The sequence below is a fragment of the Chrysemys picta genome, chromosome 1, assembly GCF_011386835.1.
Source record: "Chrysemys picta bellii isolate R12L10 chromosome 1, ASM1138683v2, whole genome shotgun sequence".
Lineage (NCBI taxonomy): Eukaryota > Metazoa > Chordata > Testudines > Emydidae > Chrysemys > Chrysemys picta.
This window is the reverse complement of record NC_088791.1, coordinates 237278098-237304648: the sequence shown is the minus strand read 5'-3', so window position 1 is coordinate 237304648 and position 26551 is coordinate 237278098. Positions and strand designations below refer to the sequence as shown.

Here is a 26551-nt window from a genome sequence, read left to right as displayed (position 1 = left end):
CAGGGCATCAGGATGGTGTTGCGGTTTTTCCCTTTCAAGCTTGTATATTGTCTTCATAACGTATTGCCAGTGTTCAGAGGACCAAATGAGATTGTGCCCTTTCCTTTAATGTACTCAGTGCTCTTTAGTCTGTGAGGTCAACAGGAAAACATGGAAAGAAATCTCCACCGTATGTCAACCTTTACTGGTTTTCTTGTCCATTACTGATTTCTTATTCAGTTCTTCTCACTTAATTGAATGGGGCTTTTCCTCTATTCTAAACTTTAGCTAAAAGCATATTAAAATAATGCTCAGCAACTGAGCAAGTGTGTAGGCCCTTCGAGGGTCCTAGTGCACTGATTGACAGAACAAGGAGCAATGGTCTCAAGTTGCAGTGGGGGAGGTCCAGGTTGGATATCAGGAAAAACTATTTCACTAGGAGGGTGGTGAAACACTGGAATGCATTACCTAGGGAGGTGGTGGAGTCTCCTTCCTTGGAGGTTTTTAAGGCCCGGCTTGACAAAGCCCTGGCTGGGATGATTTAGCTGGGAATTGGTCCTGCTTTGAGCAGGGGGTTGGACTAGATGACCTCTTGAGGTCCCTTCCAACTCTGATATTCTATGATTCTATGATCTCAGAGATGGAAAACTCATTTTACTTATTTGAAACTTTATTGGTGCAAATTTCTCACTTGAACAATTTTGTGTTCCCATGCTGCTTGCAGGAGAAGGTCCAGTATACAGAAGAGAGGTGCTGCTGAGGTCACCATGTGGGGTTTTAGAAGAAGGGTCACAAATATTGATCTTACAAGTAGAGCTGGTCAGAAATTTTCAACTAAACAACGTTTCATCAGAAAATGCTGATTCGTCAAACCCAAATTTTTTCACGAAAATATCTTGGGTTTGACAGACATGAGTTGAATCAGAGGAAGGGTTCTGATGGAAACAGTTTCCTGGAGAGCATGTTGTGTTTCAGATACACCATGCGTCAATGTTTCCAAAACAGTATTTTTTTCCCTGAATTTCTATTTCATGAGAAATTTTGAAAAATTTGATTTTGGTCCGAATGGAATGAAAAAACAAATTTCAGAATGTTGACATTTCCCATGAACTGGAAGTCCCATGTTTCAGCCAGGTCTCACTGTAAGATACCCATCCCAGAAGAACCACACAAGTGGCTCTCCCAGCTCTCAAGATCACCCTCAGGATTCCTCTACCTCCTGCTGCCGGAGGGAATCTGGGCACTGCTCTTTGATTTAAATTACAGAGGAAAAAAGATTTAAGTCAATTTTGCAAAAAAATAGTTCAAGAGGTTAGCAAAACCCCAAACTCTTCTGGGATTGCCCATGCCTAATTGAAACAGGTTTGTGCTGTGATCTTTAGGTCAACCATAGTTTTTAAATCATTACTTGCATTAGCATTGCATCTGCTTGAACCATTCTTTAATTTGAACCTAAGACTATTTATATATGCAAACAGTTTTTAAAATACCTTTTTCTGTATTTTTGAAGTGAATTTAGTACTGGTGACAGTTGTCGGGTTGGAAGTTGTGGAGACTGAAGTCCTGTTTATCCTGTCATGTCTTTTATTGTGAGGAAAGGGTAAATGCCCAGTTGCTATAGAATTTATTCTGTAATGTTGGGTGCTTCCTGTGTAGAAGCTATGCATATTTCATATCCCTGCAACCAGAAGGCAAGTCCTTAACAAGGACTTTAGTCCTCATCATCTTGTTGTTCATACTTAAACAGAAGCCAACAGAATTTAAAAGTGCACTAATGCTGCTTAGTGCCTTAGCATTTGATCTGGTTAGCTAAGCTGAGCCAAATCCACATTATTTTATCATAAAGCTAAGGCAGAATTCTGTTCTAAGGCCCACACTGAGGTTTGAACTCTGATATTCTGTTCTACCTATATGCACACATCTCCACTGTTAAAGACAGCAAAATATCAGAGCAGTCAGTCTGCCTGAGCAGAATTTTGGCCTTATGAGAGAAATTCTGGTATCAAACTGCTTTAGAGAAGAAGCAAATTTGCCTCTGGGATGTATCCATTTGTGTACAGTAATTTATTACTGTAGCCTTTAAATACATACAGTAGAATCTCATAGTTACGAACACATCGGGAATAGAGGTTGTTCGTAACTCTGCAACGTTCATAACTCTGAACAAAGCATTATGGTTCTTTCAAAAGTTTACAGCTGAATATTGACTTAATATGGCTTTGAAACTTTACTATTCAGCAGAAAAATGCTCCTTTTCCTTTATTTTTTTAGTAGTTTGTGTTTAACACAGTACTGTACTGTATTTGCCTCCCCCCCACACATACCCCCGTCTCTGCTCCTGCCTGATTGTGTATTTCCAGTTCCAAATGAGGTGTGTGGTTGACTGGTCAGTTCGTAACTCTGAGGTTCTACTGTAGCAGCAAATCCTGTCCACACACTACTCTCTGTAGCTGTGGGGGGACCTGAGCACAGTGGAATCAGTGTCTTTCCACGTCACTGGGTGGAAAAAGGGAGACCTCACAGATGCAGCCCGCACTCCCTGTCCACATCAAAGTTGAGCTCTGTGAAGGCATCATGTGCCCCAATTACAGGCATTCAATTGAGGGAGGAGTTTGGGAAGGGCTGGCTAATTCACAACTGCATGATCCCACTAGCAATCTTCTCAGTGCAGGGCAATAGTCGAGAGGCAGCATTAGCTGTGGTGGAGTATGCAGCTTGTACACTCAACACATGAAGAGAGATGAGGAGGAAAGTGAATTCTGAAAGAGTGAAAAAGAAGATGTAATTCTTTTTATCTGTGAAAATCTGAGCAGGCTTTATTAAGCCCGCCACCATTATCCAAACCTATACCATTGCCTCAAATAATATATTTCATTATATTGTCAAACAGTGATAGGCTGCAGTTTGGCTGAGCCAAAGCTTAGCTAGTTTTGATATTTAAGACATTTCATAAAATGCACACTCCACACCTGTGCTGGGAAACAATTACCCAAAATAGCGTCACTTTTCTTGTTTAGACGTTATACTTGGCTGACATGGCACTTGCAAATTACTAAAATTAACAGCATATGTTTCCAGTGCTGCGATGTAAACAGTTTTTGTTTAGTTAGGAAGTGATTGTCTAAGTGATTGCCTAAGAGCTTCTAAAAGGCAATATTTTAACCTTGGGGTTTTTTTAGTTTAATCATTTACTAAGGTAATATTTTAAAAGATCTTTACTTTAATCTTGCTGTTGTCCTTTTTCTTTTAGTGTACTGTCCATTGTTTTTCTTCTCATAAAATCAGTTTTCACACTCTGCAAATTTAGTTGCTGCATTTCTATAATATCAGATCTGTACTTAAATACAGTTAGTTCTCCTACTTGTCATTTGGTCTAGAATCATATCATCTAATGTTGGAGAACACAGAATAAGTTTGCAAAGTTTTAGTCCATGAGATCATCCATCAATTTGTAAACTGCAGATGCTGTCTGTCTAACTTCATTCCCCCCACCTTAAATAATTGTGATATTGTTTCTTTAAAATCCATGACAACAAAAACCAAAATGATCTTAAATAATCCAGAGACATATGGAATTGTTTTGGATAAGAAAGTAACAAATTGCTGTGACTTTTTAAACATGGAAGTCTACCACGGAAACCCCAGCAGCCTCTTTGACAGGCTGCTCTAAAATCTTTCATTTGCTTTGAAGTTGTTTGTTATTTATACCCCTTTGAGGTTTGCAGACTAAGGAAATCATCTATTTTAATACTGTGAAACCTTCTTGTGGCCACCAGTGATGGGAATTCCTGTCCTGTTTCCTGTGCCTCACTGACAGGCCAATGAGAGCCTTTTAAAAACTTCTATAGCTGCTAGTGATCAATGGCATGATATCACCTACTGTTAACAAATGTCTTTCAGACTACTACTCATCTCTCATTCATGGGATTACATGGTTAGTGAGACTCTCTTTTATGTTCTCTCTCTATAGTGATGTTATTTCATTATATTCATAATTCAAAGTGATCGGTTACATAATTACTATTATAATACAAGAGCAATGACTGAACGGTTATATTTAATTCAAAATTATTTTAATTACTAGGGGTATCCACCGATTTTTAATTTTTGTTCTGCCAAGTCTCTTGCCGCTATGCTATCGCTTCTTGGTAATTGCAGTTCTCTCAGCCCAGCTAACAAAGGGAACATTAAAACAGTGTCTCAGGCAGGCAGGCAGGAATAGAAAATATATGTTCCTGTGTGAAAGCTGCTCACCTCCTAATTACCCTGCAATTGCTAGATTTAAAATCTAATTTATGAGCCTGGACAGAATGGCTACATTAGTCCATTATTTCATGATGATCTTTCATTCCTGATGTCAGGAATGCAGTTCTCAGTGTGACGATGTTAGCAGCTGCTCTAGGCAGTGTTGCTGTAAGGCACTCACATTGGAGAGAAGCTTTGAAAAAGTTCAGACCAGTCTCCAAACAATAACATTTTATAGGAGTGAGATGAAACCATAAAATCAAAAATTGATGGCCTGTTACAGATACTTCAATATTCTGACCAAAATGGAAACCAAACACAGAAATGTCTGGAACAAAAAACAGTTTCACTGTTTGCTGCTGTAATATCTCACATACTTTATAAAGCATACCAAACACTACAATTCATCAAATAAGCTGTTACATATGACATCAAAGCACTCCAATAAAGACTGCAGTAGGCTGGTTGATGTACTTGTAGAAATTGTGCACAATAGGCGGGCAACATAGGTCTTTAGACTAGCTACCTCAAGGGTGTCAAACACATGTAGAGAGGGCCAAATACTGTAGAAAGGGCCAAATTCCATTTTTAATTATGGTGAAAAATTTAGGACTACATATACCCCACAATCCACTAAGGGTCTCCCACTGACATCAGTAGATTGTTTGCACTGTGCTCAAAAGTAGACTGTGGCCTACTAAACTAAACTATTAGTCATCATATATGTATTTTGTTTTCAGTACTTGATTACTGTATTCAGTATCACTCAGTGGAAAAATATGCTCATATTTACAACCACTACTATTGCTGTCCTTTGTTTCTCTTCCTTCTCCATCCTTTTTTTTTTATTATTTCTCTCCCTCTTCCCTGGGTATACCTCCTCTCCCATCTCTTCTCTGCATATCCTTACCTGCATATCCTTACCTGTTAGGAACTTCCTGTTCCTCTCCCTCCACTCACAGGCTTCATTCCTAACTCCTTCCCCATTCCACGGCTCAGATAAGCAATTGAATAATTAATGCTTAAATGCCATTAGGCTTTCGAGTCAACAACCCAATGAGATTCATGGGAGATGGGGAAGTTCACACACCTCATTGCCTCAGACTGTCTGCAGACTCTGGCCGACAACACTGTATCAGTTTATACTTGCTCATTTTTGAAGGATATTTTTGCAGCTATGAGGGCTAGAAAACTTAGTTTCATTTTTTTAAAAAAGGTAGATGCTGCAGATTCTGAATATGCTATGTGGGTCATACAAAGACAGCATGTGGGCTTGATGTTTGACACCTGTGAGCTAGTCAGAAAACCTGAGACCCACTAACACATCAGGGTCCTTCTTAATCACAGTGTAGGACCACAGGAAGTGTTCCCTCCACCCATGAAAAGGTTGTTAATTGTATTGTTTAGGGTTTTTTCACTTTTACAGTATTTCTTGTTATCTGGGTATCTACTACTCTTTGAAAGAGCCAGTACATACGTTCTCACAGTTGGGCAGCCCACTTCCCTCCATCCTAGCAGCAGCGGTAGATGCAGGCTTCAACGCCTTTAATAGCCTCTCTCTGAATCCTGGTGCTAAATTTAAATTCTGTGTGATATGGGAATATACACTACATTGCACTGCATGTCCGATAGCATGCAAGACATTAGCAAAGCAGTAACCGGGAGGATGCTGTTAGAGGTACTGGGCCTGTGATAAGAGTTCCAGAAAGTCAAAGATGCCTTTGTGATTGTTAAATTGCCTGGGGACGAGGCCAGCAACTTCTTGTGGACATTGTGAGGGAGAAGCATCTTTGTTGGACTACCCTCACCCCCGTCCATCACTCTCAGGGAAAGGCAGGGAAAACAAACTTCCCAAACCCTGAAAAAGGTTAGCCTGAAGAACAGACTAAGTAAGATACACGTGATTTCCTAGTATTATAAGAAACTTAAAAATATGCATGGCTGTTAAGAAGCAGCAAAACAGATGAGACACAGGATGACTTACTCAAGGATACGTCTAGTACTGGGGCAATTCGAGCCTATAAAGACAACTACATCAAAACACAGCATGGTTTAAGACTAAAATGTTTATTAAAATGTCATACAGCTCTAGTGCTATTTTCCTTCTATTGGGTAGCACCTTTCATTAAAACAAAGGATTGATAACATGCTGTGTGAGGGTCCAGTCAGGGAGCCACTGTGTCCAGACACATCAGTACCACTCTGGATTAATAAAGTAAATAAAATTATACTCATCACTTTATTTCTCCCTCCCCACTCGTTCTGTACATGAATAAACAAACCTTCCACACTGTTTTCCATGGACAGCATATAAAAAGTGATTCAATTCGCATTTGGACCTTACTTTATTCTTTGAAATATGAAGTGTCATTGTTTCCTATTATAGATTTAATCTATTTATATTTATCACAGTAAATCATTGCTGGTTATTGTTCTCTGTTATAATGAGGCCAGCTTTAGGCACCATGACTGTGGAAGGTATGGCTAGGGCTATAGTTGAGGGTTACCATGTATTCTGAAATATTACTTGCGGCATCAAAACATTATGATGCTGTATCACAATGGGCTGGATTCCAATCCCCTCACTCCATATTACATTACTCCATAGGTACTTCCATTAAAGTTGTGGAGTGAGCTACTAAACCGAAATAAAAGTGTCAGAATCTAGCCCTGTGGAATTTGGATTTGGGGTCTTCCCCAAGTGTCAGGCCCCTGAAATCCTAAAACCAACCCACATGCAAATATTCCTCAACTGCATTTTATGAACATTTCTTCCTGTGTTGTTTTTTGAGTTTCTTGGGGGGTGAGATGCAAATGAAAGCTCACATGCAGCTCTTTTTAAAAACACACTATAATTGTTTTGCACATGGCAGAAAAATAGCTTGCGCTTACTCAAATAGGGAAAATATTTGAAGAACCTTTTAAGGACTGCAGGCAATTTCAAAATGATTAGGTTTTAACCTCCTCTTCACTGCTATTCTGGGCTTTATTAGTTGCTCTCTTTGGCCATTCCCCAGTCAGTCTAATGCCTTCTGTGGTGATAGACAACTGTATTTGTCTGAGCATTTATAATTTTTTGCAACATCTGAGAGAGAGCCCTTTGATCCAGTGCAGGCTAACACAAAACCTAATGGTGTTCTGCAGAGGAAATGATGTACACAGACAAATAGTAGAACTTAGAACCTCTTTTTATAGTTCTTTATGCAGAGCAGAGCTACTTACAATAAGCTCCTTCTCAAGAGCTACTGTAAATTTTAAGCGACAAAGAGTCCTGTGGCACCTTATAGACTAACAGACGTATTGGAGCATAAGCTTTCGTGGGTGAATACCCACTTCGTCAGACGCATGCGTATTCACCCACGAAAGGTTATGCTCCAATACGTCTGTTAGTCTATAAGGTGCCACAGGACTCTTTGTCGCTTTTTACAGATCCAGACTAACACGGCTACCCCTCTGATATTTGTAAATTTCAAGACAGCATATAGACTAGAGCAGGCAGGCTAAGAAAGTCCTTTGGGAGACAACGGAATATGGCTTGTGTTAAAGAGTAACACAAAAGCTGGCAGCAGCAATACTAAGAATCAGTAAAAAGTTCATCACATATTTAAATTTATTACACCCACTCAAACAGCTATTACAGTAGCTAGTAATTTTATCTGCACAAGTTCATCTGTATTTGGACTTTCAGAGCATAGAGACTGATCTTGCCGGACAGAGCCATTTGCACAGCCCTGTTGATTTAAAAGCCAAAGGCTGAATTGTTGTAGTGTGACACATTGTAACACAGTGTTTGGAAGTGATTATTATTATTCATTATTCATTATTTTAGATTGTCAAACATGGGGTTGGGCTTGTTAATAGTACTCTGACACAAGTTGCCAGTGTGTCAAAGCAAAAAGAGTGTGAAGGATGCCTCTGTGGTTGCAGTCCAGTGATTGTGCAGTAATGTTGAACACAGCTGTTAAAAAAAAGTCACACGCAAGCAAAAATTGCCCTTTTCCTGATTAGCATCACATCCGTATTGACTGTTTTGGGAAGGGAGTTTGATAGGCAAGTTAACACCCAGGCAAATTGCCCAGAATGTGGGACAAACTTCTCCTGATAGGACATTTGGAAGGACAGCAAAATACAGTTGATAGCATTCTGAGTGATAAGTGCAAAACTGACCTCAAATTCTTGCAGCTGATTTTTTCCCAGTTGATGCTAATCATTGAGAGTGAGTCCCTACTATTAGTACAGCTTGAATGGATCCCTGTATTTGACACTAACACTTATATAAACAAAATAAATACGGAAGTTTTTAAGACAGTGGGAAAGTGATTTTTTATTAGCAAGTGAGTATCAGAAAACACTTCAGTGCAAAGGACTCATGAGACCTACTCTCTTAAAGTGTTTCTTATGTTATTTTTTTGACAATATAAACTTCCAACTTTGTTAAAAACTACAGACTTTTCATATACCTAGTCGTACAGTTCCCATTGCTTATATATAAAACAAAACCCCCTTTTCCATTTAATCAAGTAGCACAACTGAATAAGGAATATCCAGGAGTTCTATTTTCTTTTATCAGATACAAGTTATAGCTTCACAAGGTCCATAAGAACAATGCTCCATTCTAATCCTTTTCCTGAATAGCAGTTCATTTCCCCAAACGCATTCATTTATATAACTGGACTCACACCCTAAGCAGAAGTATAAAACACAACCATTCAGAACAGCTGAAATGGTGCTTTCCTCACTTTCAAACTCTTGAACTGCATTAGACATTCCAGCATCTTAGCAAGCAGGTCTACACTAGAAGCGCTACATTCGCGCAGCTGCACCTCTGTAGTGCATCTGATGAAGATGCTCTATACCAGTGTTTCTCAAACTGGGGTCGCCGCTTGTGTAGGGAAAGTCCCTGGTGGGCTGGGCCAGTTTGTTTACCTGCCCCATCCGCAGGTCCGGCCAATTGCGGTTCCCACTGGCCATGGTTCGCCATTGCAGGCCAATGGGGCTGCTGGAAGCAGCGGCCAATAAGTCCCTCGGCCCGTGCCACTTCCAGCTGCTCCCATTAGCCTGGAGCAGCGAACCACGGCCAGTGGAAGCCGCGATCAGCCGGACCTGTGGACAGGGCAGGTAAACAAACCGGCCCGGCCCACTAGGGGCTTTCCCTACACAAGCGGCGACCCCAGTTTGAGAAACACTGCTCTATACTGATGGGAGAGCGCTCTCCCATCAGCATAATTACTCCACCTCTGTGAGAGGTGGTAGCTATGTTAGCGGGAGAGCATCTCCTGCCACCGTAGCTCCAGTGTGGACAACACTTAGGTTGCTGTAACTTGCGTTGCTCCCTGGGTGTCTTTTTCACACCCCTGAGCGACGTAAGTTACATCAACTTAAGCGATAGTATAGACCTGCCAGAGTCTATTGTACAGTATAGTCTAGTGATGATTCTTCAATGCAATGCCCCCAAAGTACGTGAAATTCTGATTACAAAGTTTCAGTGTATCCACATGGGCAACAGTCCATCTCTTAGTTTTGCAGTATTATCTTAACTCTACTGCAGTCTCTCTGCCATGAGCAGCTCTCTGGATCCTGCGACCTTCATTATTTCTCTGGTTCCTGTTGCTGTCTTTCCCAGATTTCATGCCTACTGTTTTCCACTTCCTGCTGTCACTGTTCCTCCCACCACATGCTCTTACTGCTTGTAAATTCCCATGCTGAAATTACACTTGCTCAGGTTGATAGCTAGGGACTGTCCTAGTCTAGCTCACTCCCTTGTTTCACAAAATGCCCTGAGCAAAACATTCTGTCATCATTTAGATTCATAGACTCATAGACTTTAAGGTCAGAAGGGACCATTATGATCATCCAGTCTGACCTCCTGCACAACACAGGCCACAGAATCTCACCCACCCAGTCCTGTAACAAACCCCTAACCTATGTCTGAGTAATTGAAGTCCTCAAATCGTGGTTTAAAGACCTCAAGGGGCAGAGAATCCTCCAGCAAGTGACCCGTGCCCCAGGATGCAGAGGAAGGCGAAAAACCTCCAGGGCCTCTGCCAATCTGCCCTGGAGGAAAATTCCTTCCCAACCCCAAATATGGTGATCAGTTAAACCCTGAGCATGTGGGCAAGACTCACCAGCCAGCATCCAGGAAATAATTCTCTGTAGAAACTCAGATCCCACCCCATCTAACTTCCCATCACAGACCATTGGGCATATTTACCTGCTAATAATCAAAGATCAATTAATTGCCAAAATTAGGCTATTCCATCATACCATCCCCTTCACAAACTTATCAAGCTTAGTCTTGAAGCCAGTGTTTTGCCCCCACTACTCCCCTTGGAAGGCTGTTCCAGAACTTCACTCCTCTAATGGTTAGAAACCTTCGTCTAATTTCAAGTCTAAACTTCCTAATGTCCAGTTTATATCCATTTGTTCTTGTGTCCACATTGGTACTGAGCTTAAATCATTCCTCTCCCTCCCTGATATTTATCCCTCTGATATATTTATAAAGAGCAATCATATCTCCCCTCAGTCTTCTTTTGGTTAGGCTAAACAAGCCAAGCTCTTTGAGTCTCCTTTCATAAGACAGGTTTTCCATTCCTCGGATCATCCTAGTAGCCCTTCTCTGTACTTGTTCCAGTTTGAATTCATCCTTCTTAAACATGGGAGACCAGAACTGCACACAATATTCCAGATGAGGTCTCACCAGTGGCTTGTATAACGGTACTAACACCTCCTTATCTTTACTGGAAATACCTTGCCTGATGCATCCCAAGACCGCATTAGCTTTTTTAATGGCCATATCACATTGGCGGCTCATAGTCATCCTGTGATCAACCAATACTCCGAGGTCCTTCTCCTCCTCTGTTACTTCCAACTGATGTGTCCCCATTTATAACCAAAATTCTTGTTATTAATCCCTAAAATGCATGACCTTGCACTTTTCACTATTAAATTTCATCCCATTACTATTACTCCAGTTTACAAGGTCATCCAGATCTTCCGGTATGATATCCCAGTCCTTCTCTGTATTAGCAATACCTCCCAGCTTTTTGTCATCCACAAACTTTATTAGCACATTCCCACTTTTTGTGCCAAGGTCAGTAATAAAAAGATTAAATAAGATTGGTCCCAAAACCAATCACTGAGGAACTCCACTAGTAACCTCCTTCCAGCCTGATAGTTCACCTTTCAGTATGACCCATTGTAGTCTCCCCTTGAACCAGTTCCTCATCCACCTTGCAATTTTCATATTGATCCCCATTTTTTCCAATTTAGCTAATAATTCCCCATGTGGAACCGTATCAAATGCCTTACTGAAATCAAGGTAAATTAGAACCACTGCTTTTCCTTTGTCTAAAAAATCTGTTACCTTCTTAAAGAAGGAGATCAGGTTGGTTTGGCGTGATCTACCTTTTGTAAAACCATGTTGTATTTTGTCCCAATTACCATTGACCTCAATGTCCTTAATTACTTTCTCCTTCAAAAATTTTTCCAAGACATTGTATACTACAGATGTCAAACTAACAGGCCTATACTTACTCAGATCACGTTTTTTTCCTTTCTTAAAAACAGGAACTATATTAGCAATTCTTCAGTCGTACGGTTCAATCCCTGAGTTTACTGATTCATTAAAAATTCTTGCTAATGGTCTTGCAATTTCATGTGCCAGTTCCTTTAATATTCTTGGATGAAGATTATCTGGGCCCCCCGATTTAGTCCCATTAAGCTGTTCGAGTTTGGCTACTACCTCAGATGTGGTAATATCTATCTCCATATCCTCATTCCCATTTGTCATCCTATCATTATCCCTAAACTCCTCATTAGCCTCATTAAAGACTGAGGCAAAGTATTTGTTTAGATATTGGGCCATGCCTAGATTATCCTTAACCTCCACTCCATCCTCAGTGTTTAGCGGTCCCACTTCTTCTTTCTTTGTTTTCTTCTTATTTATATGGCTATAGAACCTTTTATTATTGGTTCTAATTCCCTTTGCAAGGTCCAACTCTGCATGGCTTTTGGCCTTTCTCACTTTATCCGTACATGTTCTGACCTCAGTAATCTGACTTTGCTAATCTCTCCCATCTTCCATTCCTTGTAGGCTTTCTGCTTTTCCTTAATCACCTCTCTGAGATGCTTGCTCATCCAACTTGGTCTACAACTCCTGCCTATGAATTTTTTCCCCTTTCTTGGGATGCAGGCTTCTGATAGTTTCTGAAACTTTGACTTGAAGTAATCCCAGGCCTCCTCCGCCTTTAGATCCACAAGTTCATCAGTCCAATCCACTTCCCTAACTAATTTCCTTAATTCTTTAAAGTTAGCCCTTTTGAAATCAAAAACCCTAGTCCCAGATCTATTTTTGTTTATCCTTCCATCTAGTTTGAACTGAATTAGCTCATGATCACTCGAACCAAGGTTGTCCTCTACAACCATTTTTTCTGTGAGATCCTCACTACTCACCAAAACCAAATCTAAAATCTAACCAAATCCCCTCTTGTTGGTTCTTCAACTACTTGGTGAAGGAATCCATCAGCTATCGCATCCAGGAAAATCTGAGCCCTATTATTATTACTAGCACTTGTCCTCCAGTCTATATCTGGGAAGTTAAAGTCTCCCATGATCACACAATTCCCATTAGTGTTTACTTAATTAAAAACATTAAAGAGGTCTCCATCCATATCCAGATCGGATCCCAGCGGTCTGTAGCACACTCCAAGTACTATCTCAAGGGAGGCTCTAGTAGCTTTCTTTCCCAATGTGATTTTTGCCCAGACAGACTCTGTCTTATCCATTCCATCACTTCTTATTTCTTTACAGTCTACCTCATCACTGATATACAGTGCTACTCCACCACCTTTACCTTTATTTCTCTCTTTCCTAAACAGCACATAGCCTTCAATACCTGTACTCCAATCATGACTACTATTCCACTATGTTTCTGTTATCCCTATAATATCTGGTTTCACTTCCTGCACCAGTAGCTCTAGTTCCTCCATTTTGTTACCTAGGCATTTACTGGCATCTAGTTCATATACCACTTGGCCCTTTTTCCTGGTGATTTGATCCTTCAGTTCAGAATTCAAGCTCCCTAGCTCTCTAGTCTGTATCTCTATCTACAGTTTTGTACCACATTTATCACCGTGGTACAGTATCTTCCATAGTGGCCAATCCTAACAGGATCTGACCACTAGACAGTATTATTGCTATTCCTTAATCTGCCATGGCCCTGCCTGACTAAATGGTGTTCTCTTTAGCAGTGTTCTCCGATCCTTCCCAGACAATATATCTCCTGCTATAGGAATCAGTCCAGTTTGTTTGCTCACAAAGCCAGGTTGCTATTGTCTTCAGACAACACCCTACAGCTCATTCCTAGTGGCTCGTTCGCTTTCTCTCTCTCTTATCTCTTTTAGAAAATTACAGATCTCCATTCCGCTAACTGGTGTAAGGCCTTCCTTTCTGTCCAATGGGAACCCTACTGTAGTTCCTTTATTTCTTCCTTGTCTGAGGGGGAAGAGACCTCACTTCCCCTTTTCTTCCCCTGTGGTCCCAGATGTAAAGAATATTCTTTAAAGCAATGTCTCCCTAACAGGACTGTAAACTTTGGAATCTTCCTCTAGGTGGAAGGACTTGGATCTCTATTACTGTACTTCATTTTTTCTGCTGACCGAGAGGAATCCATGTTGAGCTCCACAACCTCTTATTCATAGCTGAGCCATTTCTTCTTCTATCTCTGACTGATCAGCCAAGTCACCCAAGTTATATGAGTGGCTTTTACTCTGGTGGGGGAATAGATACCCTGACTCCACTCATGCTTACCTTCTTCTGTGAGCCTTAGTAGTCTGATCTCAGATGGGCAGATGAACTTATAACACTCAAGGAGGTGGGGGGAATTGCATGGAGGATGGCACATGCAGCGCCCCATTCTAGTGGGACTAGAATGTCCTTAAAGGGTACAATCTTGCTGCCCTCGTTAGGTAGGAGGTGGGGTTTGAGGAACACATGGAATGTGAACTCTGAAAGTAGCAAACACCCAGAACCTTTTTTTTTTTTTTTTTTTTTTTTTTACTATAGGTACTCCAAGAGCGGTAAAAATGTGCCCAAAGCTTTGATATTGTTTGATATGAAAAATATAAGTGATCACTACCATGAACACTAGTTCTACACATTACATCTACAAGTGCTCATGAGTGTGATTGGCTTTTGCCCCCGTGGCATGATGGACCTAGGTGTGTCACCCACTGCCCAGGAGATATTGGGAGGGTGAAAAATTGGTTACACTCTGGCTCTCACATGCAGTAAAATTTTTAAAGTTGTATAGCAAGTTAATTGATTAACTTACCCTCTCCACTCTCTCTCCCCCTTGCCCATAGAACATGAAAAAACACAATGGTCATTGTATGCCGTCCAACCCACCTTGCCAGCTCTGTGGGTGCCAAGCAGCATGAAGCTGAACTGGTTTAAACAAAAATGACAGAGTAACATAAACGTTGAAAATACTTTAAAATACTATCGATGTATGATGGGCTACAAATAAAATTCTCTTTTCCATCCTGAGACCTTGTGAGGAGGCCACACAAAGTGATGAGCAACAAGGCTGATCTCAGCCAGGACATCCCTTCTTGTCTGCTTGCTGGAGAGGGAAAAAAGAGCATTTTGAGTGATGATGCCACTACAGTCTGCTTGGTTTGATAGCACATTAGTCACAATGAAAGAGGATCCTCACATAAAGCACATCAAAGATTTGGAGAGTATATCCTAGCTACGGTTTTAGATCTCTGATTCAAAGGCACCATGCCTGCTTTCCTCCCAGCATGTGAGGTTGGGCTAGACAACTACTGAAGATTCTCAGATATAAGGTTCCTAACTGTGTACAAGAGCAGATTAATGAGGAGGAAAAAGAAAAGACAGTCTGTGGGGAATAGATGAAGGAGAAATAACAAAAGCCATCAAAACCCTCAAGTCATAGGGAGCCGATATGCAGTACTATGTTATTTTTGGTTGAGTTTTCTTCACAACTTCTTTCACGTGCAACCCATTCTCCTTCACCCTCAGAAAAATCTCTTTGGAAATGGCTCCCAGATTTATTCTGATAAAGGGAGGATAACTGGAGTTGATAGAGTATCTCTGTGTGGTTTCAAAGCCTATTGTAAGTCCTCGGCCCATTAATCCCGAGAAGTGCATGTGAAATGTGGACACTGTCTGTAGTTTTTTCTTTTCATGTTACAGTATTTACAGCTTTTAGGAGACTAGTTATTACCATTGAAAAGACATTTGAAGGCCCATTCTGTAAAGAGTTAACTTTCCTGGACCGGGGAATCTTGCTGCTCATATTCAGCTGATGCAAGGTCAATGACAAACACACCGAGGAAGTCGGAGTTGCTTTATTTTTCTTGTGAGCAGGTCAAATAAAACACTGCTGATGCTCCATTTATCTGGTGAGACCAGCAAACACTTGGCAGCTGAGGAAAGCATACATTGGAATCTGGCACCAGGCTCCCAGCACAGCTGTCAGCCTGCTGACTAATCACTTCATCCTAAGTTAATGCAACTGCAGGTTTTTAGCACCCTTTCATCTCTCAGACCCCGGCACACACTCTGTCTGATAGAACGATTGATACTAATGATGCCATTATTAATTACAATTAATTTTTTTTTCTCTTTTGGCACGAGGGTACTTATTTTGGCTGGCTTCTTCAGTATTTTTCTAATTCTTACAATGTCCTTTCAAGGTGGGAGCTGTCATTTCACACTGCTACTTCTAGTAACAATCAAACCATATAAGAGGGCCCTAAAAAAGGTTACACTGAATTTCCTTGTTTTCTGTGATTTTGAGAGATTTTTTTTTATTATTATTTTCAGTTTATTTTGGTTTGGGGGATTAATATTCTAGCAATTACAAGCATCATAAATGCTACAAACCTGATTCTGTAAGGAGAGCTGATTTGCCATAGATTTGCATTATTAGATAATAATAATAATAAAAAAAAAGGAGATATACCTATCTCATAGAACTGGAAGAGACCCCTGAAAGGTCATTGAGTCTAGCCCCCTGCCTTCACTAGTAGGACTGATTTTGCCCCAGATCCCTAAGGGGCCCCTTCAAGGATTGAACTCTCAACCTTTGGCTGGGCAGGCTACTGCTCAAACCACTGAGCTATCCCTCCCCCTATGCTTAAACACTCGCAGTCTTGTCAGCAGAAACTATTGAAACAACTCCCAAGGACAGTGTTAAAATATAGGTGGAGTCTCTGAACTCTGTTCTTGGCAGCTGTACTTTATTAGCTGCACTGTGCCAGGGTGGCACTGCTAAGCTAATGCAATACTTTTACAGAAGCATAATGTATTGTGACAAGCCAAACAACCTCCAGGACTCTCACTCATCATGACTTCCATTCCAATCTCATCCATTATATGAATGAAGTATGAAAACATTTCTCTGTTTCCCAAAGATATTAATAGACTCATGGGAACAGTTCTGCTGAAGAAAGGGAAGTGATTAGATCTGCTTTGCGTGTTCAGTCCCAAATAGGACGCCATGGCAGGGCTACCCACTTTGTCTTTAGTAAACCATTTTTTAAGAACAAATAGCATTTTTGAAAACAATTTACTTAGATACCTAAAATCAGTCATTAATGTTACCACAGGATATATCAGCAGGTAGATAATTTGCTGACCATGTAATAATAATACCTTGTTTCTGTACTACTTTGTATCTAAAGTTATCGAAGTGTTTTATAAACAATAATGAATTAAACCTCATAATACACTGTAAGACAGGTAAATATTATTGTCCCCATTTTGAAGGTGATGAAACGGAGGCATAGAGAAGTCAATTAGCCAGATCGGGATCACTCTGGTAGTCCATGGAAGAGCTGAAATTAGAATAGAGGGTTCCTGATTCTCAGTTTTGTGCTTTAGCCTCAAAGCCATTTTTCATATATTAAAACCTGGAGACAGTTGGTGATCTGCAGATGGGAGCACTAAATAAAGTTTCCATCAAAGATGCTGATAGGCTAGCATTCCAATACTGTTCCTTTGTATTCTACTGCCTTCTAGAACCAGTATTTCAAGAAATTAGGTTACAGCAGTGTAATGGCCCAATCCTGAAGTACAAAGTGATGAGCATGTTTTAAATAGATAGTCAGTGAAGGGTATTTGAAAGATACATGTGGATGCTAGCAAGAAGAGGGCACTTCCATTGCTGCCTGTCTCTGTGATTCATTGCTAATTATCAGCACTAGGAAATTCCCAACTGCGTGCATGGGAGACTCTCACTATCTTTAGTGCCAGGCATTAATGATAATGATACAAATTTTGGCACAAAGCTGTCAGTTTGTACTTTGAGGAACTACCATGCAGAATTTGCTCCCCACAAAGAAGGAGCGAACCATGTGTTGTAATGGCCCCCAATTGGTTTTAAGGACTGGGAAGAATGCTACTGTACTATAGAAGCATGTATCTGGGGTTGGGGGAGAGGGAAAGAAATGACTCTGGAAGCAGGGTTTCTTTAACGTTAGGGGCATATTTTATCACAGAGTCTGAAACATTATTACCTATTGTGGGCCAGATCCTCAGCTGGTGCAAATGGATGTAACTTAATTGAAGTCAGTGGAGCGATGTCAATTTACACTAGCGGAGGATCTGGCCTTCTGTATCAAATGGTTGTTTTCTTACTGAAACTCTTGTCTGGCATATTTTTCTTGATTTTTAATCTTCTCCAAGGCCAGCAATAGATTTTCTGGGCCCTTGGAACATTTGAAATCTCTTTACTCCCTTCTCCAGGCTATTTCCCACATCTTCAATGTTCTCAGACCCAGAGCAACTTCTTTTCCTGGTAACACATTTACTTCTCAAAACTGACCTGATCCCCACCAGTGTCGTTTGTTTAGCAAAGGCAGCTCTTCTCACTCCTTCTTCCAGTGGGTTTTTTTTTTCCACAGAGACTCCTGAAAATATACATGGGCCAGAATGTTCCCTCTGACATAGTTTATCTCAACATCCCTCTTTTATTGAAGCAAATTATCACTCTTTTGCTGGCTTAAAGGTTGTGGCAGTGTTGAACATTAAATAAGATCTTGCTCTATCCAATTTTACAGTGAAATTCAAGGCTGATTTCTTACCTGCAATGTTTGGCCAAGATCCTAGAAAACATGGTGGCACATCTTGAAGGTAATGATCTGTAAGCTAAATTGCAGCCTGCCCCATTCAGGGTCATTAATGATGTGCAAACCATAATGGATAGAAGTGTCCTATCCTTCTTGGTGTTTTAAGATCCATCAGCGTCCTTTGGCGTGTTGGGTCATCAGATCCAGTTGAACCAGCTGAAGAACAGGTTGGCTATGACAGTTTTATTATAGTATTATGACAGTATGTAATAAACTGAATATTGGTCATACCCCATAGGTTAGTCTCAGTCTCTTGAGAATTCCACTTGTCACTTTTCATATATTTATTTCTATATTTTTGTAGAGCCATTTCTCTGGCGCTCATCATGGTAGCATCTAGTGGCTGGAACACTTGTGGAGTTTCCCACGGGTTTGCTCTGGCTGTGATAGTTTTCATGCTGCTTTGTATATGGGCCTTTAGAGTCAGATTTAGAACAAGAATAGTTTAGATTATCACTGCTATGCAGATGACACCAGTTATTATGACAGTATGTAATAAACTGAATATTGGTCATACCCCATAGGTTAGTCTCAGTCTCTTGAGAATTCCACTTGTCACTTTTCATATATTTATTTCTATATTTTTGTAGAGCCATTTTTCTGGCGCTCATCATGGTAGCATCTAGTGGCTGGAACACTTGTGGAGTTTCCCACGGGTCTGCTCTGGCTGTGATAGTTTTCATGCTGCTTTGTATATGGGCCTTTAGAGTCAGATTTAGAACAAGAATAGTTTAGATTATCACTGCTATGCAGATGACACCAGTTATATTTTTTCAATTTCCAGACATGGAAATTAATATACTATACAGTGTCAAAGGGACTGTCTTACTGAGCAAAACAGCAAGTTGCAAGCAAAAATCTGGATAAATTTAAACCTTAGCAAAGTGAAATTATATAGATCTGTGGGGGTTGAAAGCAGGAAGAGTGAACATTTTCCTAGCCTTCCCAGTCTTTGATGGGAAGATGTTTCAGAGGGTAGATCCTTGATCAGGGTCTAACACTGAAGTTCAAGGGCCTGATTCTCCACTCTCTTGCAATCTTGGTTATCATTTATAGCTCTTCAAAGTGGGGATAAAATGCTACCAAAATGAAAGGCACTGGTGAAACAGGCTCTAGAGGGTCAGCAGTAGTCAGGACTGCTTTATTTCCTTTGAATCAATTTAATAATATTGCCGGACTGCACCGCTTTCTCTGGCATCCTGACCTGATATCCATAATGCATGTCTTTGTTACCCTGAGCTGGATTACTGCAATGCATTCGATGTTCTTCTGTCTAAGAGTTACGTATGTTTCCTTGCTCACATGGACACACGCTAGCTCTCATCTGAGCTAGTGTGCTAAAAATAGTAGTATAACCACAGTAGCACAGGCAGCGGAAGCACCATGCTAGCTGCCTTGAGTACAAACTCACCTCAACCCTTGGGTATGTACGTGGGGCTGTTAGCCACAGCCTGTGCTACCACAGCTACACTGCTATTTTTAGTGTGCTAGCTCAGATGAAAGCTAGTGTCAGTATGTCTACTTGACCTGGGAATCACACCTCTAACTCATAGTGTAGACGTAGCCTAAGTACCTCACTGAGCTTTTGACGCCCTCTGTACAGTAATGTCTTGCTCTCTTAGGCCAATCAGAGTGGGTATTCTCATGACAGGGCTTTGGACGGGTGTTACTACCCATATTTTTGTTTAGTTGCTTAAAATAAAAATACCATTTCCAACATGCAATAATTGACTCTAAGACGTAAGTCCATATACTGTTGTGTATGTTGTTTGTCACAGGGATTAAAATGCATGTCTATGTTTTATTTTGACTGCATGGTCTAGCATGCTTAAACAAGAGAAGTTCAAAGTAGCATTCATTGAATGATATTCTGTGATTCTATGATTCTATGATTGAACCATATCCATGGTCGATGGTTTTTAAAAAGAAAGTAAAAGGAAACATGCAAGTGTTTTTATACTGAACCACCAAAGTCCAATGAACACTTTTCAAAATCATGGTGCATTCACAGCCCTGGAGATAGTAAGGGGATAGGAGATTATCACAGTATCAATTGAAATAGAAAAACATTTGTGTAGTTTTTTTTTTTTTTTTAGCATATTGGCTACCATTAGAGCTGCAAATATAGATTTCCAGATGTTTGTGAAGAGTTCAAGAGTTATATTTTATACGTATGGCTGTAGTAATGATTTCTATTCAACAGCCTAGAAAAAACATTTCATGTCACAACAAGAAAGAAATATTACTGCTTTTTATCCCTCATCCCCTGTCTAGGAATTCTGAATACTTTAATCAATGCCAAACAAAAATGATGGGCTAGAAATTAAAACCACAACCACCAGAGGCAGGACATAAATGTGCAGATGTTCTGTGATGTTGAAGAAGCTTGTCAGAGAGACACTGACAATGATTTTCTGAGAAGGACTAAGAATCTATTAAAGTAGGACACTCTCAGAACACTGGCTCCCTAAACCACTCCATCAGAAAAAGCACTTGTCTTTTCACATTTCCTGAAAGAATTGTCACATTGTGACTTACTTTGTTCTCACCATTTCATTAGCAAGGCTAGTAACTAGAATCTATTACTGTAAGTAAAGAAAGTGAGAAATGCCCATCTCTGATTTACTGGACCTATCACATGTGCACACTACTGATTGGTCCCAAAGTAATGAACAAACTTCAGGAGTCCTTTTCCAGTCAGGCTTATTATTTCAAGTATCTATGTGTCTCTTATCACTGCTCTACAAATGGGTGCTCTGAAAATTTTGTGTTTCCCACATTTAACCAATTAAACAAGGAGATATTACAAATAATAGTAAAACCAACAACTGGTGAGTTTTTAAAGGCACTCACTGTGTCTGGGTACGTCTGGACATGATAATAAACACCTTAGCATAGAAAAGGGATTGTATACTATCCTTTACTAGTCTCTGCTGCACTAGACTATCTAAGTGGTATGGGCCTCTGTTAGTGTAAAATTTCTGCCTCTGAAAGGGGATCCTTGATTGGAATTCTTAGGCAAATGTAAATAAATTCCAGCTGCTCTCGCTTCATTCGCTACATTTTATTTATTGTTTTAATCAAAATACACAGGGCCAGATTTCCTATGTGGTCTGGTTCCTTTCTGCCCCCAGGCAGTACAAAGGAGCTAGATACTGAGATGAGAATTCTCCCAGTGCAGGGAGGCTCAGTTATCATAAAGCCAATGGAACCAGCTCCTATGCCCGGTCCTGGGTAGGGGACATGCCAAGAGGCAGGAAGGCAGTGCTTAATTTGTGCCAGGACTTGCCAGGGCCGAGCGGTTCATAGCTCCAGCACCTCTGGGTTTGCTGCGTCAGTTATGAAAGTAAAAAAATTACTTGAACCCCGGCACCTAATTGCTTGAGCCCTGGCACCTTTTTCATTACAAATTAACGACTGTAGGAAGGGGACATATTAGGGGTGGGAGGGAACATGGCTACAGTGCTGCTACACTGGTTCATATCAGGCAGATGGTCCTTTGTGGACCTTTAACAGCTGGCCTAAGTGAGAGCAGCCTGCTGGGGCAGGGACCAGGAGCTCCACAGAGCAGAGAATCAGGGAGCTATAACTGGCTCTCTGACTGCCTTTCCTCTTTCCTGCACTGAGTGGATCTCAATTTAAGAAAGAATCTTACCCATAAATTTCTTGTCTCAAAAGACTTGGCTCAGGTATCAGATTCTTGCTTTCTGGATGGAATTAATGGATGAAAAGAAAGCACTAGATGTAGTATATTTGAATTGTAATTAATTATTTGAGACAAAATATCTCTCAAAATTAATTCATATTAGCTTGGATAAGAAGACTATGATAAGACCAGATATGGATTGAAGGATGTAAGCAAGGGTAATGATAAACAGTGGTGTTCTGAGCTGGGAGAATATGATTACTGGGATACCAGGGTGTTTGGCTTGGACTCATTTAACATCTGTATTAATGGTCTGGAAGAGGAAGTGAACAGCCATTTAATTCAGTTTGCATTTGATACTAAATTAGGAGTTGCTTCAGACACCAGTGAGGACAGAGAAATAAATCAAAGGCATCTGGAAACATGGGCAGTAAATAACAAAATGAGATTCAGTTTGAAAAAAATGCAAGCTAATATCTGTGGAGGGAAATCATCCAAAATGCACCTATTCGGTGAGAGAATCCTGGAAGCAGTAATTCTGAAAGCGATATAAGGGTATTAATGGGCAGCAAACTACATGAGTTTCAAATATGATATTACAGCCAAAAAGTCAGTATAATTTAGCTCTACATATGCAGGAGGTTTGCATCAAGGAACAAGGAAATAGTCCCTCTTTATGTGGCTGTGGTGAGAACACACCTGCAATACCGTGTTCAGTTTTGGGCTTCCCATTATCAGAAAGATACAGACAAATTGGAAAGAGTTCAGAAAAGAGCCATAAAAATGATCCAGCACCTGGAGGTAGTATTGACTTATGAGGAAAGATCAGAAAAGCTACATATGTATAACTTGGCTGAGAGATATCTGCCAGGGGACAGAATAACAGTCTACAAATATTTGAAGGGTGTAAATACCAAGGGGGGGAGGAGAATGGTTTAAGGTGATCACTCTGAGTAATGAGTTTAAATAATAAACAGCAACAATAAGTTAGGAGGACAAATTTAGACTGAATAGTAGGAAAAACGTATTGCAGTGAGCGCTGTTAGGCTGCAGAGTAGTTTCCCACGGGATGAAGTTAAAGCTTCATTCATATGAGTCACGTAAAACCAGGCTGGACAAATCACTCGAAAATGTACTGTACTTCAGGGAAGCCTCCATTGCCTGGGGAATGTGTTGTATGACTCAATACGTAGGTCATTTCCATCTCAGATGTTTATGGCTCTCTGATACTTTAATATGTGTGGTCAATTAGTTACCTGTGAAAAGAATATATTTTCCTGTGGTCTGTGGCTCCATAAATTTAATGACCCAATCCTGCAAAAACTTACGGACGTGCTTAACTTTTAAGAATCTAAGTCGTCCTATTGACTGCTCATGTGTTTAAGCATATGCTTATGTGTTTGCAGGATCAGAGCCTTAGATCTAGCAGAGGTCTGTGTAAATATAGCTGTGCATATAGCTAACTAAATCATCTCTATTTAACTAATACATGGAAAGAATACAAAAGAGTGGTGTCAGCAGAAAGCTCCAAAGAGACATTACTCTATGGGTTTTTTTTAAATTGACCAGTGACAAGTACTATGGAGTACATGCCAGTTTACTAACTCTTAATCTTTACCATCTTGCTGCTTTCCCCTCTGGGCTAATGAGTATTCAGTAGACATTGTGAGACTGTTTTCTATATTCTGTTTTTTCTAAAATTTGATCATTTTAAACGGTCGGACTTGACATGTACTCTTCAAACTTCTGTTAAATATGAAAAAGGCAACCGGAAATGAAAATATGATCCTTTTCTCATCGAAGGAAGAGCTGCTAATGGTGTATTAGTAAGGAACTAACATTCAACTTGGATATTTTTGCCATTAAAAGAAAGTTATTTTCAACCCATCTGACCACTTATTTTTAAAAACAGCAAAGCCCAGGTTGCCAATATTCAGACAGCTGTGAGCTAGCCCCCTAAAAATAGCAGAAAGTGGAACTGTTATTTTTTTGTTTGTTTTATGTTGTTTGTTTGTTTTTCTTTCCCCCTTGGTGGGTTGTGCGTGGGGCTGGCAGCATTGTCGTGCCGCAGCCCAGTAGCAGAACCTCGGGGCTCTCCAGCAAGAGGTCAAGCAGCAGCAGCTCCAGTGAATCCGAGAGCAGTTCCGAATCTGACTCAGAGAGTGAAAGCAGCTCCAGTGAGAGTGACGGCAGCAAGCCCTCTCATTACTCCAGCCCAGAGGTAAGGACTCCTGTGCTTTATGATTCAGGGTGGCAGCTGAGCTATTACACCCACTCAGGCTCTTAGCCAGCCAAGAAAACATAGGGAGGCTGTGGGGGAGGCCAAAAAAAAAGAAAAACAGGAATGGGGGAGGCCCAGGGATCCCCTGTCCATTCTGAAATACATTTCTCAACAAAAGCAAACACCAAAAAGATATGCCAACTAGGAAAATGTGATCTAGATTAAATTACTATAAGGTGGATGCATAACTGATTTAAAGACTGTATTCAGAGTAGTTATCGATGTTTCACTGTCAAACTGGGAGAACGTATCTATTGAGATCCTGCAGGGGTCTGTCGTGGGTCTGGTACTATTCAATATTTTTATTAATGACTTGGATAATAAAGTCAAGAGTATGCTTATAAAATTTGTGGATGACACCATGCTGGGAGGGGTTCCAAGCATTTCGGAGGATGGGGTTAGAATTCAAAATGGCCTTGACAAATTGGAGCATTGGTCTAAAATCAACGAGATGAGATTCAATAGGATATGTGCAAAGTACTACACTTGGGAAGGAAAAAGCAAATTCACAACTACAAAATGGGGAATAACTAGCTAGGGTGTAGTTCTTCTGAAAAAGTATGTGACGGCTCTAGAAGATCACAAATGTAATATGAGCCAACAGTGTAATGCAGTTGCAAAAAAGGCTAATATTCTGGGATGTAGTACCAGGCATGTGGCACGTAAGGCATGTAGTAATTGTGCCTCTCTACTTGGCACTTGTGGGGTCTCAACTGGAGTTCTGTGTCCAGTTCTGCATACCACATTTTAGGAAAGATGTGTACAAACTGGAGAGAGTCCAGAGAAAAGCAAAAAAAAAACCCTGATATAAGGTTTAGAAAACCTAAGAGAAGTTTAAAAAACAAGGCATGTTTAGTCTTGAGAAATGAACAGTGGCAGGGGAGATATGATAACAGTCTTTAAATATGTTAAGGGCAGTTATAAAGAGGACTGTGATTAATTGTTCCCCATGTCCACTGAAGGTAGGACAAGAAGTAATTGTCTAAATCTGCAGCAAGGGAGATTTAAATAGCTATTAGGCAAAGCTTTCTAACTATAAGGGTAGTTACAGACTGGAATAGGCTTCCAGGGGAGGTTGTGGAATCCCCATCATTGGAGGTTTTTAAGAACAGGTTAGACAAACATCTGTCAGGAACGGTCTAGGTATACTTGCTCCTGCCTCCGTGCAGGAGGCTTGGCTGGATAACCTCTTAAGGCTGCAAACAACCTTATATATTCCCCTGACCCACACATACATAGACACACAAATATATGTAAAAGTATTCAAAAATCCAGCATCAAGACTGTAAACACATCCCAACCCCAGACAGGTAATTCCCCTTTACCATACGACACAGGATCATGACAACCGTGTCTCACAATCTCTCCTCATCATAAAGAATTACATTCCCTTATTATAAAAATCCAAAATACAGTATGTATGTTATGTAACATTTTGACACCAAATACAAAAGTCCCAAGAGCATACTGTAGCATGTCTCCCTTGTTTTTGTTGTTCTTTCTTTACTCAACAATTTTCTTGCCTTCTCTCGGCCTCTCAGTATTTTTCAGATTCACTTTCAGTTAATTTTTGGTTTCTCCTTTCCCCTCCCCCAAATCTATTCCTCTGGCCTTCCCTTTTCTTTCCTCTTTTTCTACATTCCTGGGCTCTCCTTGCCCCTCTCCCTCTCTTTACTGTCCTATTTCTTCCTCTCCCCATTGGTCTCCTTCCACTCAAGTTCTCACCCTTTCCCTGCAGATTCTATCCTCTTTCTCCAGTTCCCCACTATGGACATCTGCCTTTATGTCTCAATCTTTTCCTTCCATATGGAGTCTCCACACACCTACAAATTGGGAGGGAGGAGGCAAGAAAAGGAGAAGGGGGTCGTAGGCCAGCAGGGGGCAAAGAAGGAAGAAACAGGGGAAAAGACCAGTGACCTGCTGTGAGGAAATGGAGAAGAAGAAATTGGTGTGAAGGGAAAATCCAGCATGATGGGCACCCACATAAGCCAAAATGGAAGTGTGTGTGAGTCCGTGTCTGTACGGCATGGAATTGAAAATAGTTAGTTCTCTTTTCTTCAGGTAAAGAGCATAAGAGGAGGGAAGTTAATTGACCGAGTCAGGCTACAGTTTTCATGATGCTGGGCAGAAAGGATGTTAATCAGGACCAGAGGTCATGTGAACTTGGAGGAACTGGCTCCCCCAAAGTATTTTTCACACGTCCTCTCAAAATCCGTAGGGCTACCTCTACGTGGGTTGAAGTTA

At 40.6% G+C, this 26551-nt stretch overlaps 1 protein-coding gene across 4 annotated transcripts in view; it reads left to right on the top strand.

The window, feature by feature from the left end:
• Positions 1 to 26551, top strand: part of AFF3 (ALF transcription elongation factor 3) — a 455751-nt gene that overhangs the window by 377495 nt on the left and 51705 nt on the right. For all 4 annotated transcript variants that reach the window (XM_065580880.1, XM_008167381.4, XM_008167383.4 and 1 more), the window contains one exon: positions 24082 to 24247. In XM_065580880.1, the coding sequence (XP_065436952.1) occupies positions 24082 to 24247 (166 nt within the window). The remainder of the gene's footprint in view (positions 1 to 24081; positions 24248 to 26551) is intronic.